A 21,252-nucleotide genomic window follows, 5' to 3' on the forward strand; every position below is an offset into this window, starting at 1 on the left:
TTGCTGGGGTGTTAAGAGTAGCAAATCATTCAATTCGTCTTGATTATTTCACATCATTAGGTGGTGAGATAGCTGTTAATTTCTTGCAATGAAAATAAGAGAATATCTGCTTATATTAACATCAGCAATATGGTAAGGATGCTATAGAGATAATGATCGGGGATAATATCATGTCTATAATTTTAGGTTATTAATGTTATGTAATATAAATGGTATTCATGAATTATGGATAATAATATTAATTTTTTTCAAGAACTGCCAAAACCAGCAAATATGGGTTTTTTTTAAAATAAGTTTATAATAATAAACTTGTAAAATTGTTTTTGGACATTTAATATGTGATTGTGTTTTGTTTTTCACCTCTTTCCACTAAGTTGTAAATAATTTAGCATGAAGAATACAAATAATGTTCACTGTCTATTTATTTTTCTAAGTTAGTGCTTTATAATCAGAGAGAGAGAGAGAAAGAGAGAGAGAGAGAGAGTGTGTATACAAGTATGTATCCATATATAATGAGACCCTTTAAATCCGATGTTTGGTCATATCAGTGAATCAAATTGTTAAAATTAATGTAAATTTTCGATGAATACATCTGACATACATTACTTCTTTGTAATAGGCAAGTAAAGGGAAGTCATTATGAATTTGCCATGTTCTGAAAATTTCAATTTAAATACAGGTTACATCCATGCTAGGCCTCCAATCCATCAAACTCTACAGTTTCCTTTAAATCAGGTTTTATTATTTCACATCACTCAGAAAAAACAGCCTTTTTGTCTCGATCCTCCCAACTAAACCTTAAACATAATGCCTTAATTGTCATAAAGGAACAGCGGAAGTTCTGGCAGATTCAAAATAATTTTATATATTTGCCCAAAATAAGAGCAATAAAAATACAGAATTTGTTTAATCAATTAGCAGGATATTTTTTATTATATCATAAGAGGCTAATCAGGAATTTTTTCAATAGAAATCCAACTTTTTTAAGGTTTTTAGGTTTTACCGGTTAAGCTCAGATTTTGTTAAAAATTAATTTTTGAATACCAATATTACAGGCCCCTTCTGATCGAAATGATTAGCACCAGAACTGCATATATAAGCATCAACATCTTGAACTGCACAGGAAGTGTGGACCACATGAGAAAGGTCGAAGAAAGACATGGGGGAAGGAAACATGTTTTTTTAGGGGGGTTGTATGATGAATGGATTTTCTTGTGATCTTGGTGATAAGGTCAAATTTCTCCGCTAACTGTTTTATGAGGCATCGGAATGACAGCTGTTTTGGGAATGCCATTCCCAGAAGTAGCCGGTCAGTTAGAGATATGGTGCATGCAGAGCAGATTTGCATGGCGGCACTCGATCTGGTTAGAAGTTGAACTTCTGTTACTTCTAGCAATATTTCCCCCCTGAGCAGAAAACAATGCACTGATTAGCCCAGATTGAAATATCATCTTGTCTCCTTTACAAATTAAATTCATATCATGCATGTTTATATTGTGAACGTCTTTATTGGAGGAAGTTGATTAGAATTATAATGTAAAGTATGATGGTCATTGATCAAAATTTTTGATGTGAAATTGAAAGGACTTTGTTTTGAAATGCGCCATGATTAATTATGATTAAAGGTACACCTGACATACCTGGACCTTATGAACTTACCTGTATTAATTTTGAATTTTGTGACAATAAGAGGCATGTGGTGCATTTTATTCATGTTTATATTCCCCATCCATTGTTAGTGAAAAGTTGCTGGTTAAAATTTTTTTTTTTAAATTGTCGTAATAAAATTTCTGTTTTTGATACTTTGCAGCGATATGACTATTTGTAGAGTTTCAGTGGGTCATTTTTAGTTTTTCATTTATCGATCTGATCCACAGGTTTAGTTATTGATATATAATTTCAAAAAATAATTATAAAACACATAAGGATTATTCTTATGGAAAAGTTTAAAGCATAGGTCATAATGGAGAGAGTGATAGATGTTAATTTAAGTCTATGGATACTCCCTTAATTAGCAGATTTTTGGAATCTTAAAATGAAATATAGTCTAAAGCTGAAAAAAGTCTCATTCCTGAGTATATCAATATATTTTAGAACTACACAGGAAATAGAATGAATTAAACTTCTTTATAAAAACAAAAGGTAATAAAAACATGAACACTCTTCTTTTTTAACAGCCCTCGTAGTATTTACATTTGCCAAAAAATTAAGGGTATAAGCGGCCCTCCCCTCACTGCCCCCTTTTTTTCCACATCCCTTGATTCAAAATTGAATGAAAAGAGAAAGCCTCTTTCATTTGTCCATCTTTCCATCATGTCATTCGAAAATTTGGAGCAGTATGATCTATATCCAATAATGTTCAAGGGCTCTCCATGAGTTGTAAATGTGTGCCATAATTACAGCTCCAAGGTGTTTGTGTGTATAGAACCTCCCTGTTCAGAGTGAATGATCTGTAACCGCTTCTGTCTATTCTACCTACTGGGTAGTGGGCTTTTTAGACATTGTACAGATAGGTCTAGATAGGTGGTATACACTGTTCAAAAATCTAGATAACATTCAGGTCTGCCCTACAACAAAGAGAGGTATAGTTCAGCTCTGGTGGTGGCTCGAGGTATCTTCTTATTGTCTAAGACAAAAGCCGGCGATTTGTGTCTCACAAGTCTTTGTCCTTCTGTAAGAAGCAAACCTTTTGATCCTTTGGGGGCTTATTGTTCAAACTCCAGCTGGAGATGGTATTGTGTATTGGAAAAACCTGTAAAAGAATGGAATTTGGTCAAATGTAGTTAGAGACTACATGAATAAGAGGCGTAATCTGGAAAATTCCTTTGACATTTTTTCATGGCTGTTACCTTTACAATTTATTATTATATAGGCACGTGCAGTCTTAATTTTGTGAACCTGGACACATTCTGAAAATACTGGACTATTTTTTGTTTTTTTATTAATTTTATGAATTTGTTCCAGTTTGGAAACTTGCTATGCATGGGACTAAAGTGCAGACAATTTGTCATCTGAAATTGCATCGGACATTTTAGAAAGCATATGAGACACATGCATAATTTATGGTAATCTAAATATTTTTATTTCTTTTCATGAAAAGAATTATGTACAGCAGTAATCCTATTTTTTATTTGATGGTATGGAAATGAAATTATACCAATATGCAATGCGGTAGACTTTTATTGGCAGACTAACACAAATCTAACGCTTATATGAATGTCATGGAGATCAACATTGATTTTGTAAGGGTATGGTTATCATTAATATTTTGTATGTGTGCATTAATTGAATAAAAATTGAATTGCTGTCATTTTATCTAAATTTAATGATATATTAAAAATCTGGGATTTCATTGCTCAATCATTTTCTTTTTTCTCATATAATGTTTGGGATGCAAGTTGCTTTAATGCATACATTGAATACATCAATCATCCTTATCATTAAAGAAATTGCAACATAAATGTCCTAAGAGAAAATTTTAGTTTGTGTTTTATTTAATCATTAAAAGAGAGGGATATTTGACCATTAGGGTAAGTAAATCCAATGACCTTGCACTTTATGTTGATAAGATATGAAAGTTGTTTCTTTATAGCTGTCTATAACCAAACCCATATCATCTGTTAATTGCCATCTCAGTAGAACTCTTTAAGGTCAAGGTCAGGGCTTTTGCTATGTCAAGGCTGTTTTGTAGCTTATTATTGGCCGATAGAATACTTTAAAGTTGGTAGCAGATTCTGCTATATGCTTTTAAGATTTTAAAACTAGTCTGATAATTTGCCTAAAGCATCAATTTGAAATGGAATAGAATATTGGCACAAATTATAAGTTAAAACTCAGCATTTAAAAAAATAATGTGTGTATTTTACATCAACTAAATTCTTCTGTTGCACTGCAACCACCTTGATTGCTTCAACAGCTGTGAATTCAATGGAAAGTTGCTTACAAATTAGCCAAATTAAAGACCCCATCTCAAGCAAAAGTTTGTATTATCATAAAGAGGAGATTTTTCACTTGGAAGAACTCTGAACTGACATCTGCACCAGTGCACTGTATTAAGACCTCACTGTCACCACACAAAGCTCAACCTGTGCAGGCCTCAGTCCATGTGTGTATCGGGGGGGGGGGGGGGGTCTCCTGACACCCTCTCCTTGTGTGTGTATCGGGGTGGGGGGGGGGGGTTCTCCTGACACCCTCCCCATGTGTGTGTATTGGGGTGGGGGGTGGGGGATGGGGGCAGGGGGGTTCTCCTGACACCCTCCCCTTGCAAAATTCAAATTTCTTTAAATTACATCATAAAATTACCAAAATTATGCCTTGGATCCCCTTGGAAAATTTTCTGGATCCACGAAAGCATTTAAGCCTTATTGAAGCCAAAACATATTTGGAAATATAAGAGAATATAATAAAAGAAGTATAATGTACTTAAATACTGTATACAGGGAAGTACTGGTATTTGCCCCTGTTTTATTTTGGCCCTATTTTTTTATCACTCTTTAAACATGACTGTGTCTGGGCAATTTCAAGAATTGGGGCCAAACCGTTTGCAAATGAAAAAGGGCAAAAATAAAAATGGATGAAAATAACCCTGTATACAGTATACTGTGATTTAATGAAGGCTACTTTTGCCTGTATAATCACACTTCTAAAATATTTCCTTAACACAGTTGTGTTAAATAATAGTGATATGATGTTACTGATTAAAATAACCTTCTGTAAAATCTGACGATGAGGGCATAAATGGGGCAAAATGTAAATGGAGGAAACATCTCTCAGACATGCATATGATATTGTTTATGGATTGGTTAATAACATGAGAATTCTCAGCAATTTTCTGAGGCCTGAAGTACCATATATAATTTATATACTTGAAATGTCTTCATGTCATCTATAGCTAAGATTGTAAACGCAACAAGCAGTGTTAAACATAGTCATTGCAATTACATGTAAATCTTGGTTTGGATTAAATACCTATTAGTTTTGTATGTGTCATGCAGGAACGAGAAATATTTACAAGAATTGAAACTTTATAAAGTCTAATAGTTATGACAGGTAGACGCTAAACTTGAACATTTCATTATCATCTAACTTGTCAACAACATAACCAATGCTTCTACCCTTGTTACGAATTACATATATTTTATAAATGTTCAGCTTTGACCTAGTTCTCTGGTTCCTGTGCTCCAAGAATACAAAAAATTCTCAGTATCTGCTGCATTTCCCTGCCCGATAACTAATGAGAAGGAAATGTGAACTTGATTTTTGTTGATGATTTAGAGCCACATGTTTTGTTTCATCCCGAGATGGGTGGAAACAAGGGTTATCTGTTTGCGAAGAGCTGTTCTAGGTTTATCTCATCGGGTTACTTGGTAATTACTTGTGTAACTTGGGGTCTGAATTTTAATCAGTGTTCTTGCTAGTGTTACAAGTTTTACAATTTGGGAGGGGAAAGAGGAAGGTCAGAATCCTAATCGAACTTGATGAAAGTACTGCAATCTTTCTTCTTTTTAGCTCACCTGAGCTGAAAGCTCAAGTGAGCTATTCTGATCACATTTTGTCCGTCGTCCGTCTGTCCGTCCGTCTGTCCGTCTGTCCGTCTGTAAACTTTTTACATTTTGAACTTCTTCTCTAAAACCGCTTATCCAATTTCAACCAAATTTGGCACAAATCATCCTTATGGGAGGGCGAATATAAATTGCAGAAATAAAAGTTTGATCTGTATTCAAAGCGGAGAAAACCTTGAAACTGTAGAAAAAGGGGGGTGCATTTTTAAAAATCTTCTTCTCAAGAACTACCGAGGCAAATTCAACATAGTTTAGCATAAATTATCCTTATGGGAAGGAAAATATAAATTGCAAAAATTAAGTGGAAATTTTGTTTCAAATCTGAGTTATTACGAAAATAATAATAAAGGAAATGCGTGTTTCAATCAGTTTAATAGCTTCGGGTTCGGCATCCGGTAAAATGATTCCATACTTCTAAAACGAGGTTCTTTGTTTAAAGCAGCCATGACATTATACGAAAAAGGGTCGATCTGACTATGATGAATTTGCTTGTTGTGCAACAGTTCGCGTATGAAGGGAAATTTTGAAACATACAAAATATATTGGTGCCGATTTTGTGAAGTAAATTGAGGCTAAATATTTCAATGCGTTGACAGTTTTCACACATGACGTTGGTGTTAGCTTGTTCTGATTTTCGTTTCGTTCTCATTATGCTTTGTAACCTGGAAACTATCGTCTGTATTTCGTGATTTTTACGTATCAAATCAAACAGAGACTTCGGTAAATCAAACAGTTAACTGTTTACCTGCGCAAATTAAGCAAAATCGGATATAGGGGACGGGTACTGAAATACAATTCATTCTATCGGTAATTCGGCATTATCTTTTGCGTAATGGTACATGTAGATTAATGCAATAGGTTTTGTTGAGATGCTCGGCATTTTTTCGAGTTTATTCAGTTTAAATAGAGTTTGATATCGCTGACGGAAATATGTAGGTATATACATGTATATATATATGATTCATTTCGAAAAAATAAATTGTGTTCTTTATTTGTTATACATGTAGTGCATGTTTCTTGTGTTTAATTGTTTACAATTTCTATTTACTAACCATATTTGAGTGTTAAGCTTCGAATTATAAGCAAGATACAGCGATTTGCTCACAATTCTATGTTTGTACACAGATCTTAAAAACTAAAGCTTAAAAAAGTAAAATATTTGTCAATATTTATTAAGAAAATTTTCAAAGTCTGTTCTTCCAGAAACCAACTTTAACAACTTATTGTATTGTAAACTTAACCTTTTTAGCTCACCTGAGGGTGGGGCCACAATGGGGGGTCGAAGTTTAACAAATGAATATATAGAGTAAATCTTTAAAAATCTTCTCCTCAGAAACTAATCAGCCAGGAAAGCTGAAACTTGTGTGAAAGCATCATCAGGTAATGTAGATACAAATTTGTGAAAATCATGATCCCCGGAGGTAGGGTTGGGCCACAATGAAGGATCGAAGTTTTACATAGGAATATATAGAATAAATCTTTAAAAATCTTCTTCTCAGAAACTAATCGGCCAGGAAAGCTGACACTTGTGTGGAAGGATCCTCAGGTAGTGTAGATTCAAAGTTGTGAAAATCATGACCCTCGGGGTACGGTGAGGCCACAATGGGGGATCGAAGTTAAACATAGGAATATATAGAGTAAATCTTTAAAAATCTTCTTCTCAGAAACTAATCAGCCAGGAAAGCTGAAACTTGTGTGAAAGCATCCTCAGGTAGTGTAGATTCATAGTTGTGAAAATCATGGCCCCCGGGGGTAGGGTGGGGCCACAATGGGGGATCGAAGTTTAAAATAGGAATATATAGAGTAAATCATTAAAAATCTTCTTCTTAGAAACTAATCAGCCAGGAAAGCTGACACTTTTGTGGATGCATCCTCAGGTAGTGTAAATTCATAGTTGTGAAAATCATGACCCCCGGGGGAAGGGTGGGGCCACAATGGGGGATCGAAGTTAAACATAGGAATATATAGAGTAAATCTTTAAAAATCTTCTTCTCAGAAACTAATCAGCCGGCAATGCTGAAACTTCTTTGGAAGCATCCTCAGGTAGTGTTGATTCAAAGTTGTGAAAATAATAACCCCTGGGGGTAGAATGGGGCCACAATGGGGGGTCGAAGTTTAACTTATGATTAAATAGAGTAAATCTTTAAAAATCTTCTTCTCAGAAACTAATTAGCCAGGAAAGCTGAAACTTGTGTGGAAGCATCCTCAGGTAGTGTAGATTCAAATTTGTGAAAATCATAACCCTGGGGGTAGGTTTGGGCCACAATGGGAGGTCGATGTTTTAGATAGGAATAAACAGAGTAAATCTTTAAAAATCTTCTTCTCAGAAACTAATCAGCCAGGAAAGCTGAAACGTGTGTGAAAGCATCCTCAGGTAGTGTAGATTCATGGTTGTGAAAATCATGATCCCCAGGGGTAGGGTGGGGCCACAATGGGGGGGGGGTCAAAATTTAACAAAGGAATATATAGGGTAAATCTTTAAAAATCTTCTCAGAAACTAATCAGCCAGATGTTTCTTTATAATTGTTAAGACTTTGGCCCCAGGACAATTCTTTGGCCTCCCGAGAAGGTTCATAGTTTGATGTACGTTTATATCTAATATATAAACTATTGTTAAGGATCATTTTGAGAACTGCAATACTCAACATATGATAAGACTATAAAATCATCTTGTTAGAAAAGGGACTAATGATTATAAACATAAGAATATCCAGGGGAAAATGGATTTTATTTATACAGGATCTACATGTATTATTGTACATTGTCCAAATAGTTTGTATTATGACTCCATTAAGCTGATTTTATCATACCTATTGTTCCTCAGGTCAGCGATGTGGCCCATGGGCCTCTTGTTTTATAAGGTTTGGAATGGATAAGAATTTCTAAATTTCAATCAAAGGTTTTACTATTTTTAGAGTTTGAATTTATAACTACCTGTATTTGAAACACAGTTCCAACTGTGATGATCTAGCTAATTTTCTCTTTTATTCCCTTAATCACTTGCACACTGCAAAAAACCGAATTGGCAGAAATAATGTCTGGTAATTTTTTGTTATTAGAAACTCTTTAATCACAAAAAAGACTTGTGAAAACAGAAAAGGTTTTACTTGCATATTTACCCAATTTAAATTCATTTTCACAAGTTTTTTGACACATTGACACACTAAAATTATCTGGATATAAAGAATGAGTTGTTGAAACTTTTTGGAAGATTATCAATTGATGATCAAGGATTAACCAAGGATTATATTCTACATATGTAGAATACCTAAAATCAACTTTAAACTTTATTATTTTGCAGAAAATAGACTTTTTTAAATGACCAAATTCTATGTCATTTCTAAACAGTAAGGTCAAACCTTTGACATAATAATGGAAATGTACTGTGAGTTGTCATGGAAACAAACTATACAATTTTCTTATTTTCCTCTTGTATATCATTTGTATGTAGACAAAGATGATTCATAGTTATGACATTGTAACATGAAAACTCCATTTATTTATTTAAAAATGTTACTTAACCTTGGATCTCTGCTCATTAAAAAAAATGGGAAATATTAAGAAAAGTAATGTATTACACAAACCAACCTAGATTATGATAATGCCAAATCTAGTATAACAAAAGAAAAGAAAAATAATGACTTGCACTCTGTAAAATCATGCAAGTCAATCAAGACATTATTTCAGGTCTGGACAAACTTGTTTTGCATTTAACCCTGCAGTGATCAAGTAGTTTTAAATAGAATTTAATTGCTATACTGTCTGAATTAAGGAAAAGGTTCACATTGTTATTCAGGATTTGTTGCATTGAGAAATTAATAATTCATTGTATAAAAAAAGAATTCCTTTGTCTTGAATATGATGCGTCTGCAGCAATAGGTTGCTGTGATCTAATGCGCAGATTCTGTTCAGAAAATTAATTGTAGCATTAAACATCAGGTGTGTGGTGGCACAGCATATGTGCAGGCCCAAAAGAAATGGACATTTATTCTTTTTCAAAGCCACAATGTAATCTTAAACAATGCTCTACTTTGCATGGCATGAATTGAATTTCCTGATACATTTGTGATACATGTATTTATAATTTATTTTTATCCAAAAGGGGTTTCTTCTTGGAGGAGAATGGGTTGCTGGTTTTAAAATGAGTGCGATTTGGTACATGCACGCACACCTAACAAAATACTTTTTTACCTATATATTCCTAAAATTGTGCCTATAATCAAAATATTTCAGCAGGTTATCCCGGCCCTAAAGTTCTGCAAACCCCTACAACTCAAAAGGAGTATGCTTATGACTTTTTTTTTAGTAATTAGCATTTTATGAATTAATAACTGATATGTCATGACCTAAAAGTTTTGTAGTTCGTCAATTTCTTGATGTTTAATTTGTTACTGTTAACATGTATGACAAAGAATCATAATGAGAGATTAAATAGCAGCAGGGGTCAAACCTCAAGGCTGTGCCATGTGATGAACTTGGGTATCAAGGTCATTTGACTGCACAATGATTTTAGATTTCAAATATATGATTACATAAATGACAAATTTGGCAAGTTACTTACGTTAAAGGCAAATTACTTATGTTATTCTTGTTTATAATGAAGTACTTGTATTTTCTAGGTGATAAAGATAAGATGTTAATTTCGCCAATCTGGTTTCATAAAGAAAAAAAGAGGGGGGGGGTGTTAGAATGGAAATTAAGTAAGCTAAATTTAAGTTTTGTTGAAATTGATTTCATTTGATTAAATAACGATTCCAGACAGTGCTAACGTTAGGTGCAGATTGGCTCTATAAGTGCTTCATAGATAACTTTTGGGTATTACAGAGCGAACATTCTAAATGTTATAGAATTCTGCAGAGACCAAGTGCTTTGAGTGCAGAATTTACCAATATACTTTGAGTTCCCAAAAATCGAAGATAATAAATGTTTTAAAAATTTCCAAAAAGTAAAAGATATTGGCTATAGGTATGCAGTTTTGATATTTTCATGGCTTGGTATATCTTCGAAGTTTTAAATAGACTTGTACATGTCTGCATATAACTTTAAATTGTGAAAACAATGTTTTTTCACATAGTTGAACCTCAGTGATAGTACACAAAAGTACCACAACAGTTATTCACCTGGCTTTTATTGTATTATGAGGAATTGACAGAATTATGCGATTCGAGATTCGTAAATCATATAGTCGTGTTTGTTTAGAGTTCTGCCTTTGTCATCAGCTATGGTTTATGTTCAAGACGTCATGATCAGCTCAAATATTGTGCTATTTTTTTTTGCACCTGTGTTTGTGGTATTGGTAAATATAATAAATCTAAATCATATGCATGACTTCGCACAAGGCTAGGCTGACCAATTGACCAGATAATTTGCAACATGATAAAATAGTTGTACAGTTTCTTCAAAAAATAACAAACATTTCCAACTTGATAATACATATCTAATTATGTATGAGTAATTCATTATTTAGGAGCATCTGTAGTCTTCATTATTTACCGGTATAGATACACTGATAAAAGAATATTGAAGATCAACCAATGTTTTTATGGAAAGTTGTGCCCTAGCTGGACTAATTTTTTTTGTCTAATTAAAAATCCAGTTTATGAATCTACAATTAATTATGCATATATAAATGATTTTAAAAAAATGAATAAAATTCTGTAGTAGATATAATAAGATTTGATTTCTTCTTTTCAAATTTGGAATTCTTAAAATGAAGAATCAAAGTACTAAAAGTACCGTAATGCATTAAAAAGATCCTAAGATTTAGCTTTTTAATTCTTTTAACTGATCAATTCAATTGGTAAAGAAAGTTTTTATTTCTTTTATTCTTAATAAAATATGTACTTATTTTAATTTACGAAGTTCCTTTAAGAAATGACAATTATAAGACTTAAAAATGACCCTTTTTTTTCTTGTAGCATTAATCGTACATGTGTTACATAGAATGTTAGACTGATATTATTATCAAAACAGATGTTCTACTGATCATTTTGCTGTGCACAATTTATTTTAAGGAATTCTTATTTCACTCTTCCTTGTAATATTGCTATACAATTATTAAGTTGAAGTCTCAGGCCTGGTTGTCAAATGAGACTGCAGTCTGTCTTGTTTGTTTGACTGGCCAACATGGCATGAAGTAGATTGAGGCCTTACTTACATAACTTACATAACTTACATAAACGTTTGTTAATGTCAGAGGGTGTAATTGTGGAAATGGGTTTCAGTTGTTTAGTATTCAAAGATCTATTAAATCAAACGTTTTATCATTATAATAGTACTAGTACCTGAAAAGGTTCAGTAGTTCAAAACTATTATAGTGTAGACTCTTAGGCTTACAGAATGGGTTCATTCAATGCAAAAGCCCTATCACTGGAATGTATGATATGCAGAGTAATAAACCCTTAGTATTGACGGTTCAAGTTGATATAAGAGATATGTATTTATATTAATATGTATAATTATATGTATTAACAGGAGTGATGGTGGTTCAACAGATCACAGGCCATAATGTCCAGCCAGGGCCGAGAATCCAGCAATGGGATATCTGCTAAAGCAAGCAACCCTGACACCAAAAAATCCAAAGATGCTGCATCTGGGCCTGATGGTAAGTACATGTAGTATTGATCCTTGGGATTGGAAAGTATAAGGATCCAATGGTGATCAAATCATGTAAAGGAACTGGGGGTCATTATGATAACTATTATTGAAATTGAACAATGTTATATTGACAATATCAGCATACTAACGTACTTGAAAATTAATTCATGTCTTACTTTGGGTATAAAAATGAACAATATATTGAATTTGAAAGTTTGATTATCTTGAAGCTTGTTATAAGTTTCTTTGTTTTGGTATTTATTCAAATTTAAGAGAACTAAAAACATACGGTAGATGTAATTTAGTGTTAAAAATAACTCAGTACAATGAAATACATGTACTGGCTAGATTACCAATAAGGGTATGGATAGACTAATTTTTACCCATAGTCTTACCATACCTGTACCCAGTGTGAAACCAACAGATCAAGGACCTAATGGGAAGGACCTTAAATTAATTGTATACTAGCAAAGATCACTAGGTGTTAAGTGAGTGAGAAAAATGCTTTCTATGATCTAAATTCACACTTCTTCATGGTCATGATTGCTTTGTGAGGAAAACGGACAGATTTTGTGTGCAAACGCACTTAAAAGGTTGACAAAAGAAAATCAAAAATGGGTGAGGCATACCATGTTTTGCCCACAACTTTGGATTCACCATTAAAATGGGAAAAGATTTTAATCATATTGTTCAGGTTTCTCAGTTACTAAGGTGCAATACAAAAGTATTAGCTTTCCCCTTTTGTGGAGCAGAAACCAGGGTTGAAGTTCAAGTTTAATTGGCGTAAACTTGCTTAAAAACATGAGTAATATGATAGTATTGGAGAAACCTGTGACCCTAGTCCAAATACTATCTTGATTGAAATTTGATGCTTTCTAATAAAAATGAAGGATGAGAATCTTTTAGGCTATTAAATGCAAGTAAACTTTTCAGCCAACAGTATTTTGTCTAATATACATAGATTTGAAAAATTTCATTGTTGATCAAGCTGTGTATGAACATTTCATTCTTTCTCTACACAAAGTTTATGATATAAGAAGATGGTTCCATGTGGCACCCTAGTTTGAACCTGACATTTTGACATATCATATACTGGTAATGTAAATGTGTTACATTTGGCTGTGTATTCTATTTCTATTTAGCTTTTTGTGGCAGAATATGGTTTCTGCTAAGTCAGGTACATCAGTAAATGCCATGCATTTATGTAAAAGAATAAGAACATTCAGGAATAACCCTAATTCAGATCCATGCCAACTTATTGAAAAACTATTTTCTGCCAAATATCGTACTCGCCAAATATAATATGTTTACAGTAGATTTGATATTATAGTCAGTAAATGTGTAAGATGGTATCATAAGAAATTATAATTTTTGTTAGAAATATGTTATTTCGAATCATTCTTTAAATATTATGTGGTGATAATTATGGTCGGGCAATTGATCAAATCTATCATAAAGCTCTTCGAGCTTCTATAGGATTTGATTACACCTTGACCAAAACACATAATACTCAAAGAATGATTCCTTATTCCTTAAGGAGGCCGACTTTAGTTTGCATTGCGCACGTTTTTGCGCATTCTAATATAATACAGTTGATTTATACTTCTTATGAATTTTTTTCGATATCATTTATAAAATTGAACACAATAAACAAAATACAGATAAAAATATTTAGATTTTTAAAGGAAATTTAATTTTTAACACGATTTTACGTTGTATGGTAGGGGAGCATTGCCATTGCGCTTTTATGACGTTATGATAAAATGAAGCTTTGTAGGAGTACGTTATAAGAAATAACATAAAAGAAAAAGTAAAAATTGTACGCTGTTGAAACTTTATATACAGAATGATGCTATCCTCGAGGACATTTTCCTTATTTTTGGAATGAATCCATTATACAAATCCTCATTCGTGATGATCCAAATATATAGCAAAATTTGGTGCATTTTAATATTTTGAGATGGCCCCCACTAAAAACCAGACGGTAAAATTTGGTGATTTTTACATATAAGGTAGGAAATGATATTACTAATCATATATAACAATTTGAGAAAAAAAGCTATTGTAGTATTTTTTTAAACTGCTTTGATCTGCGGAAAATGACAGTTTCCTATATATTCCTATAGCAAATGTACCTCTATTTTGAGATGGTCCCTAAAAAGAACCAGATGGTCGATTTCCATGAACCTTCACAAATAAACTAGAGTTGGTTTAAATTACATATGGTTAAATAATAAAGAGTTATGCTATTGTAGTTTTTCCGCAAAAAACCCCAAATCGGCCTCCTTAAATGGTTAACAGTCCTACATCATTTACAATACAGAGCCATCAATACTTAAAAGAATTAACAATTAATACTACATGTATTCCTAAGAGATATAGAATTCAAGCATGCATTTGACTTGAAAATGTCGCTAAAAAATTCAATTTTTGGGGGAAAAATAAACTTTCAGACGTTCCTGCTGTATTTGAACTCAGGACATGCTGGTCAGCAGACCAAAGCAATACCCTTTGCATTACAGAGATTGACACACTAAATCTGCAATACCAACATGCTGTTTCACAATAGTTGTGACATACTGTCATAAAAAAAATAAGTGGTGGCAACAACCCTTAATGTGAATACTCATATACCATGCAACAGTAATATCAATACTTTGATTACCTATTTCTCTATAACAACCTTCAACCCCAATATAAAGAAAAGATGCAGGGCTTCTAACAAACAGAAAAGTTTGGATGAAATGACTTATTGAACTATTTCAAGCAGAAATTTGAACATAGGTACTGAATTAAAGTATTTAATGAAGAGCCAAATTCACTGGTATTATGCCTACATACATGAAATTTATTGGTTATCATAAAGCCACAAAAAGAGTTATCTGTATCTCAGATTTTCGGTGTAAAATTAACGAACCAAGTTGGGGTATGGAGACTCCATCGTAAGTTGAAATTTTTGAGGATAATTAAAGTGTTATCAGAACAAAACAGATTAGTGAAGAAAATTGTGGATTATAATTTTCATATCAAAATACCATAGAACTAGTTAAGCATGACACTTTCTTTTTTATTCTGTATATTAGGTACATAGAACCGTTTTAACAAGAGCTTGGACTTTGGGTAGTTGTGTCAAACAGCAATGTGACGTAGGTCTGTCTGTTTCATTTCTGGCCACTCAGCCAAAGCTCTGTGAAATCAACAAGATTTGTCTGGCTTTTGAGCTAAGACTACGCTATCGGTGTATATTTCGCATGAAACCGCGTCATTTTTAACTTGTTTTGACGCAAGAGATAAATAGCTACGCCCAACCGAAAGTCCAAGGTCTTGTTAAAATGGTTCTATATATGTTGGATATGAACTATCAATAATTTTACTCTGTCGTTGGCAAGGCAGTAAGAAAAACTCCCTGTAGCTTATTTGAGTCAGTTTGAAGTGTCGTGTTTAAAGCGATTAGTAGTGTCAAAGTTCCACCAAACTTGACGCTGTGGAAATAAAAGATGATGGGTTGAATGAGTGTAAGACATTCTAGACCATGCAATTACGTGACTCATGGGTGGAAATTTTGAAAAAAAATTGAAAAACATCAGTCTCTGACATACACAGTTGGATAAACTCTGTAATTCTGCAAGCTGTTCCAAAATGTTTGTTTATGGCCACGAGGAGGATTCCATGAAAGACATAAAAGCCATTAAGAAAATGAAGCTCCATAGAAATGGAAAAAATTCAATTTTAAACTGATTGAATTTTTTTTTAACTGGAAGTGATTTAAGATTTGAAGGTGTTTCTATCCCCAGAGGAGTGTTTGATTTATAATCTGGTTCAAGCGATCGGTTTTCTTTCCCCTCACCTGAATTTCCCACCGAACCTAGAGATAAATACCAATGTCTGGCATGATGTGTATTGTCTTTTGTTTCTTGGTCAGATGACATGGGGGTATTTCGGCAGCCTTCAGTCATTGTCAGATAACTATCGTGGTATTGTGTTTATTACACAGACTTTTTCTGGGTACATGACTGTTCTGTGATAGGGGTGTCATTGAAGGTTTGCAGTGACTAGGTGCCAAGATTAACCTTTGTGGGTAAATGATGACCCAATGCAAAAAAAATGTTAAAAAACATTGAGGTAGCAATATTATCATTCATTCATCTACTGAACTGAATATTCCAAACAAAGACTCTAAAGCAAGAAAATGCCATGCTTATATGGTTAAGGGCCAAAGTTGAGTTCAACTTAAGGACCCTAACTTGTTATTAGTTTGATGACCTTAAACTATTAAATATTACCGATAAAACCATTTTCATGAAGGTAATTTAAGAAGGATGAAAAACCAGCGCTTGTAAAATCCTTTTTGCACCACATTCTTAATAATTATGTAGAATTAGACCGGGGAAATTCGAAGTAATGCAGCTGTAGATTTAAATTTCAAATTATCATTTAACGAAGCAAAAATCTTTTTGTAATGAGAATGGTTTTCATAATTGAGAACTTCTGCAGACACAGTGAGGAGAAGAATTTTTATTCAGCCGGTAGCAAATATTTGTTCACAAAATGATTAAATTTTGGCAAATTGGGATTTTTTTAGTGTGTTAAAAAATTCTGAAATCAGATTGACATAATCTCAACATAGCTGTGAAAATATTTTTATTTCATTTTTGGAAAACTGTAATGTTCTGTTGAAACTGCTATTATTTGCATTTCACAAGTGCTCAAGATGGTGAAAACTTTGCGTATTTAGATAAGACACCCAAGATTTATTACTTGCAGATGCAGATTTTGTTTCGACATTAAACTTATTACATGTAGTAAAATAGAAATATTATTTGTTTCATACCTATGATATTAAATCAGAATTTTGGATAAAAGCTTATAAAATATATATAATTACAGAACTAAAATAATTAGAGAGATCACTTTTTGGGAGTTGATTTTAATCAACTCTTCTAGGCAGTTACTCAGGCAAACCGAAAGTGAACAGTGTTTGGACCTAAGCACAAATCAACACCGCTGACAACATTTAGTTCTAATCAATAAATTCAATGTAATGAGTTCTTAAGCATTGTTTTTCAAGGAAACTAATTTTTAGATACCTTGTAAATAGTCAGATTTTAAAGGTACGAACAATTTAGATATTTTTTGAAGTCGTACATTTTATGTATTCCTACGCCAGAGTTTAATATAGTCTCATTCAACCAGACGCTCTGCTGTCTCCGTAAATCTCCGACAAGCAGAGAGTCTCTCTTGCTTGTCGGAGATTAAAGGATACAACTGAGGGTCCGGTTGAACGACTAGAGTTCAATTTTGCTTGAATCCATACAATTTATCATAACTATTTCGATTACTGATACGCAGTTTGATAGACTAATTCTTTGAATATTATTAACATGATTGATATTGGATTTTCACGAATTTCATGTAGGACAATTCATATTACAAAAAATGTGCGTAATTAAAATACTTATAGGAATTTACTTGCCATGCATGCATGCAAAATTACATATCGTTGAATTTAAAATAAATAATAATCGATAAAATCAACTCCCGTCAGTACTTCAGTACTTTGATTAATTGAAGGAACTATATTTGCAGTCATAATTATGCAAAAATGTTTGACTTTTTGTCATTTGAAATTTATTGCTTGTAAATGTTAAAGTTCTGATCAATAATTAACTAATAAATTGTCTCAATTATAAAATTAACCAATAAAATATCATATTCATAAGATATCATTTGATCAAAATAAAACTAATCTATTTGAACAGTACTCACCAAGAAACAAAACCAAAAGCCAAAAACTTACAATTTTTCAGACAATCTCATTGGATAGAGAGCAAATTTTAAATGATATTTTCTTGGATTATATAGTTCTAGCAGTATGTACAATATTAAAAACTCAAATAAATTTCTAAACACTATAAAGAACCAAAGAATTCTTCATGTGAAACTGTAAATGTTTAATATTTACCTATCATTGTTTGTTTCAGTGCTTTATATTATTTTGGTTAAATGTTGAATGATTGACCCTTAATTGCTGTTTATATTCCTTTAGAGATTATTTTTCTGTATTAATTCAAGACATCATAACAATTTAAGTACTGATGGTTGCAGCTAGGGAGACCATTTGTTGGGCAATTTTACTTTTTGATCCAAGTTTTGCTTATACCTATTGAAGAACATTTGGACATGTCTGTTGACCAAAATTAAAACAAACTGGTAAAAGGCATAATTAAAGACATATATGCAACACCCTTGTACCCTTGTGAGACATACCTCTAGACCAAAATAGAGCTTCTGACCATCATACTGAGTGAGAGAACGTCAACATCCCAGCATTTACTGTAACCATGACCACAATCATGTATGAAGGTTGACATATCCTAAAAAAAAGAAACAAACTTTCAATGTTAAATGCAAAGTGCTTCAGACAATGGAGATGCTGCAATTTATTTTCTGTAGGCATAGGTATGTTTTGGATGTTGATCATTGCAACAACAAAAATTCTGCAATGTCTCCACCTTCATATCCTGCTTGAATCACTAAAGAAAGCATTTTATTGCGATTTATTTATATATTAAATGGTAAGGGTTTTTAGCTTAAGTCTTAAAGAGGCAACTCTTGTAAAAAAAGGAAAAGTCTGGAAAGGGCATAGATCTATAACATTCAAAGAATCAATGGCTCTGAATTACTGTTGAATTTTAGATTGTCCTTTTTCTTGACTTCCAAACACTAGTTGCCACAGACAACAGATGTCCCTAGAGTTGAAGAAGATGTGGATCCTTTTGAAATGAGATCTTCTGATAATCCTCAATAGACACAGTTCAAAAACAAATTTGAAGAACAAAATTAGCTATCTATTTTGTATTAACGAATTATAATGCCAATAAACAAGTAATGTAAACTGATATCTAGGTTTTAGCTTTCTTAATTAAAGGGTTTTTTTCTGTAATTGAGGGCTTGAGGGTCTGACCACATGAATCTTGCTGAAAACCTTTCTATCAGTGACATTTCCATTTAATATGGCATTTAAATGGAAGTTAAAACTTACTGAGGGTGGGGGTTGCATACTTAAAGGACAAAGAATGATGAGGGAGATGAAGAAATGTTGTCATTAAGTGAATTAGGGGCATGCATGAGAATAAGATTTACTGTATAGGCAAGTTTCATCTGCATGCATGCATGTTCATTTCAATTTTGCAAACTTAAGACTTTCTTTCAGCTGTCAAAAACCAGTACATTTTTTGCTTGTCCATTAAAATCAGTTGTCATATGATACAATGCAAAGCCATCATTGAAAAGAGAGGCAATATTATTCAGCAAGCATTTTATTTGTTTTGAAACACTTGAATGGATATAGAAATTTCTTGCCTAATTAATTGGTTAACTTTGCTAAACATTCCGACACATTTTGTTCTTAAAAGTATCTTCACTTGTTGACTCAGTGTCAACAATTTAATTGAAATCAAGATCTCTTAATGGGATCTGTAACCAAGGAAACCTTACTGTGATTCCATAAAGAAAACCTCCCATAAAACCCCTAATTTTCATTGCTTAAATTTTGTCAAGTTAATGATGCGAGGCTATAATTACATACTCACCCCAACAGCTTTACTGTTAAAATCCCTCCATCTCAACATTTTATCCAGCTTTAAAATACGAAAAAATGTTTCTTTTATCTATTAATGAAAAGAAAATAGATCTTAGTGGGCAAGGATCACTTCTTCCAACAGGGGTTGTATGAATAGCGTTGACAGACATATGCAGTTTGAAAGCGTAACTTGGGTGGTCTACAGCGTTGTTAGAAAAAAATAGGGGGAAGCCAAAAAGATAAAACGTCATACGTGGAATATACATAAATTAGAGGCCTAATTAAGGGTTGCATGATTTGGAGTTAAACAAATTTCATAATTAATGGAGTGTTTTTTATCCCAAAACTACCTGTAGATCCACTTAGAGGCCTAATCGTGTATTTTGTTGAGAAAACGATTCAATTCAGGTGTGTATATTGGCTGACTGAACATGTATGGGAGGTATTGACCCACATCAGGGCCCTCATACCACCGGAGAAGATGTGATCTGTTAGACTTCTTGTAAGCAAGGGAACAGGAGGTGTGTTAATATTGCTACAGCCAAAAAAAGTGACTTCTATTGTTTTTTTCTCAGTTTCTATCTTTTATTGGATTTTGACAGATTGTAAGTTTCAACACTTTTCGATATTGTAACCAGGAGAATTATTGTTTAGATGATTTCTCTCTGTTATAAAGAGTTTCGTTATCGAATTTTTGCAGTATAGCTAGCATATTGTGTTTTGAAATGTGATGATCATGGAAAAGAATTCAGTGTTGTTTTAAGAAGATTGAACTGCTCAAGTGTTTGTATTTACAAAACATGAAATTTGATCCTGGATAATTTGAAATCTACACTATTGTTTGGGGAAAAATATGGTTGTTCAAGGAATTGCTGGATATTCGGAAAGTTTTCATACTTTGACGGATTAAAATTTTGATCGTCGCAAAATCACTGAATTTTTCATGGAATATTTTTAAAGTGAAATTTGTCGCGCTGGATATTATAAGTGAGGTTTTGGAAGTTCTAGAAGGTATGCACTTGCTGAATGTAAAACTTTTTTCTTCAATATAGTAAAAAATCAGAATGTTAACTATAAAAAATGAGTAATTAGATGCATATAATACATTATCTTTATTTTGATTACATGCATTTAATGCATTTTTAACTTTTTGAATCTTTATTTTTAATATTATATAATTGTGAGGTGTTTTTTTTAAAACATTCATGGTGACTTAAATATTTTTCATCATTTTCCATTTTTCTTACAAAAGTTAAAATACCTTTTATCCCTTATTTTTCTATAGTGAATCTAAAAGGTGAGAGAGAGAGAGAGAGAGAGAGAGAGAGAGAGAGAGAGAGAGAGAGTTAAATTAAAAAGTTCATTTAAATTCTTTTTGATCTTTTTTTCAATACAGAAAACAGTATACATTTAGTATAGATGAATTTTGTCACCTCTTTTTTAATTTCGCTTATTCTATTTATTATAATCACATTTAGATGCATTAAACTTTAATTTTTATATTTTTGATTT

The 21,252-nt window shown here is 32.7% G+C and overlaps 1 protein-coding gene and 1 long non-coding RNA gene across 5 annotated transcripts in view; one reads left to right on the forward strand and one right to left on the reverse strand.

Annotated features, from left to right (window-relative positions):
• LOC105322770 (zinc finger protein GLI4) overlaps positions 1-21,252 on the forward strand; it is a 52,715-nt gene that overhangs the window by 4,501 nt on the left and 26,962 nt on the right. For 3 of the 4 annotated variants that reach the window (XM_011421652.4, XM_011421651.4, XM_011421654.4), the window contains exon 2: positions 12,036-12,165. In XM_011421652.4, the coding sequence (XP_011419954.3) occupies positions 12,069-12,165 (97 nt within the window). In that variant the 5' untranslated portion in view covers positions 12,036-12,068. Of the gene's footprint in view, positions 1-2,961; positions 3,066-12,035; positions 12,166-21,252 lie in introns of those variants that run through there. The other variant, XM_066083951.1, reaches the window with a different exon arrangement.
• Positions 293-19,935, reverse strand: LOC105322772 (uncharacterized). Its single transcript, XR_899172.4, has 3 exons — positions 19,751-19,935; positions 18,426-18,532; positions 293-2,752 (listed from the first exon to the last, which is right to left on the reverse strand). It is a non-coding gene; the product is annotated as an uncharacterized lncRNA (long non-coding RNA).

The sequence above is a fragment of the Magallana gigas genome, chromosome 5 (assembly GCF_963853765.1).
Source record: "Magallana gigas chromosome 5, xbMagGiga1.1, whole genome shotgun sequence".
In the NCBI taxonomy this organism is placed as follows: domain Eukaryota; kingdom Metazoa; phylum Mollusca; class Bivalvia; order Ostreida; family Ostreidae; genus Magallana; species Magallana gigas.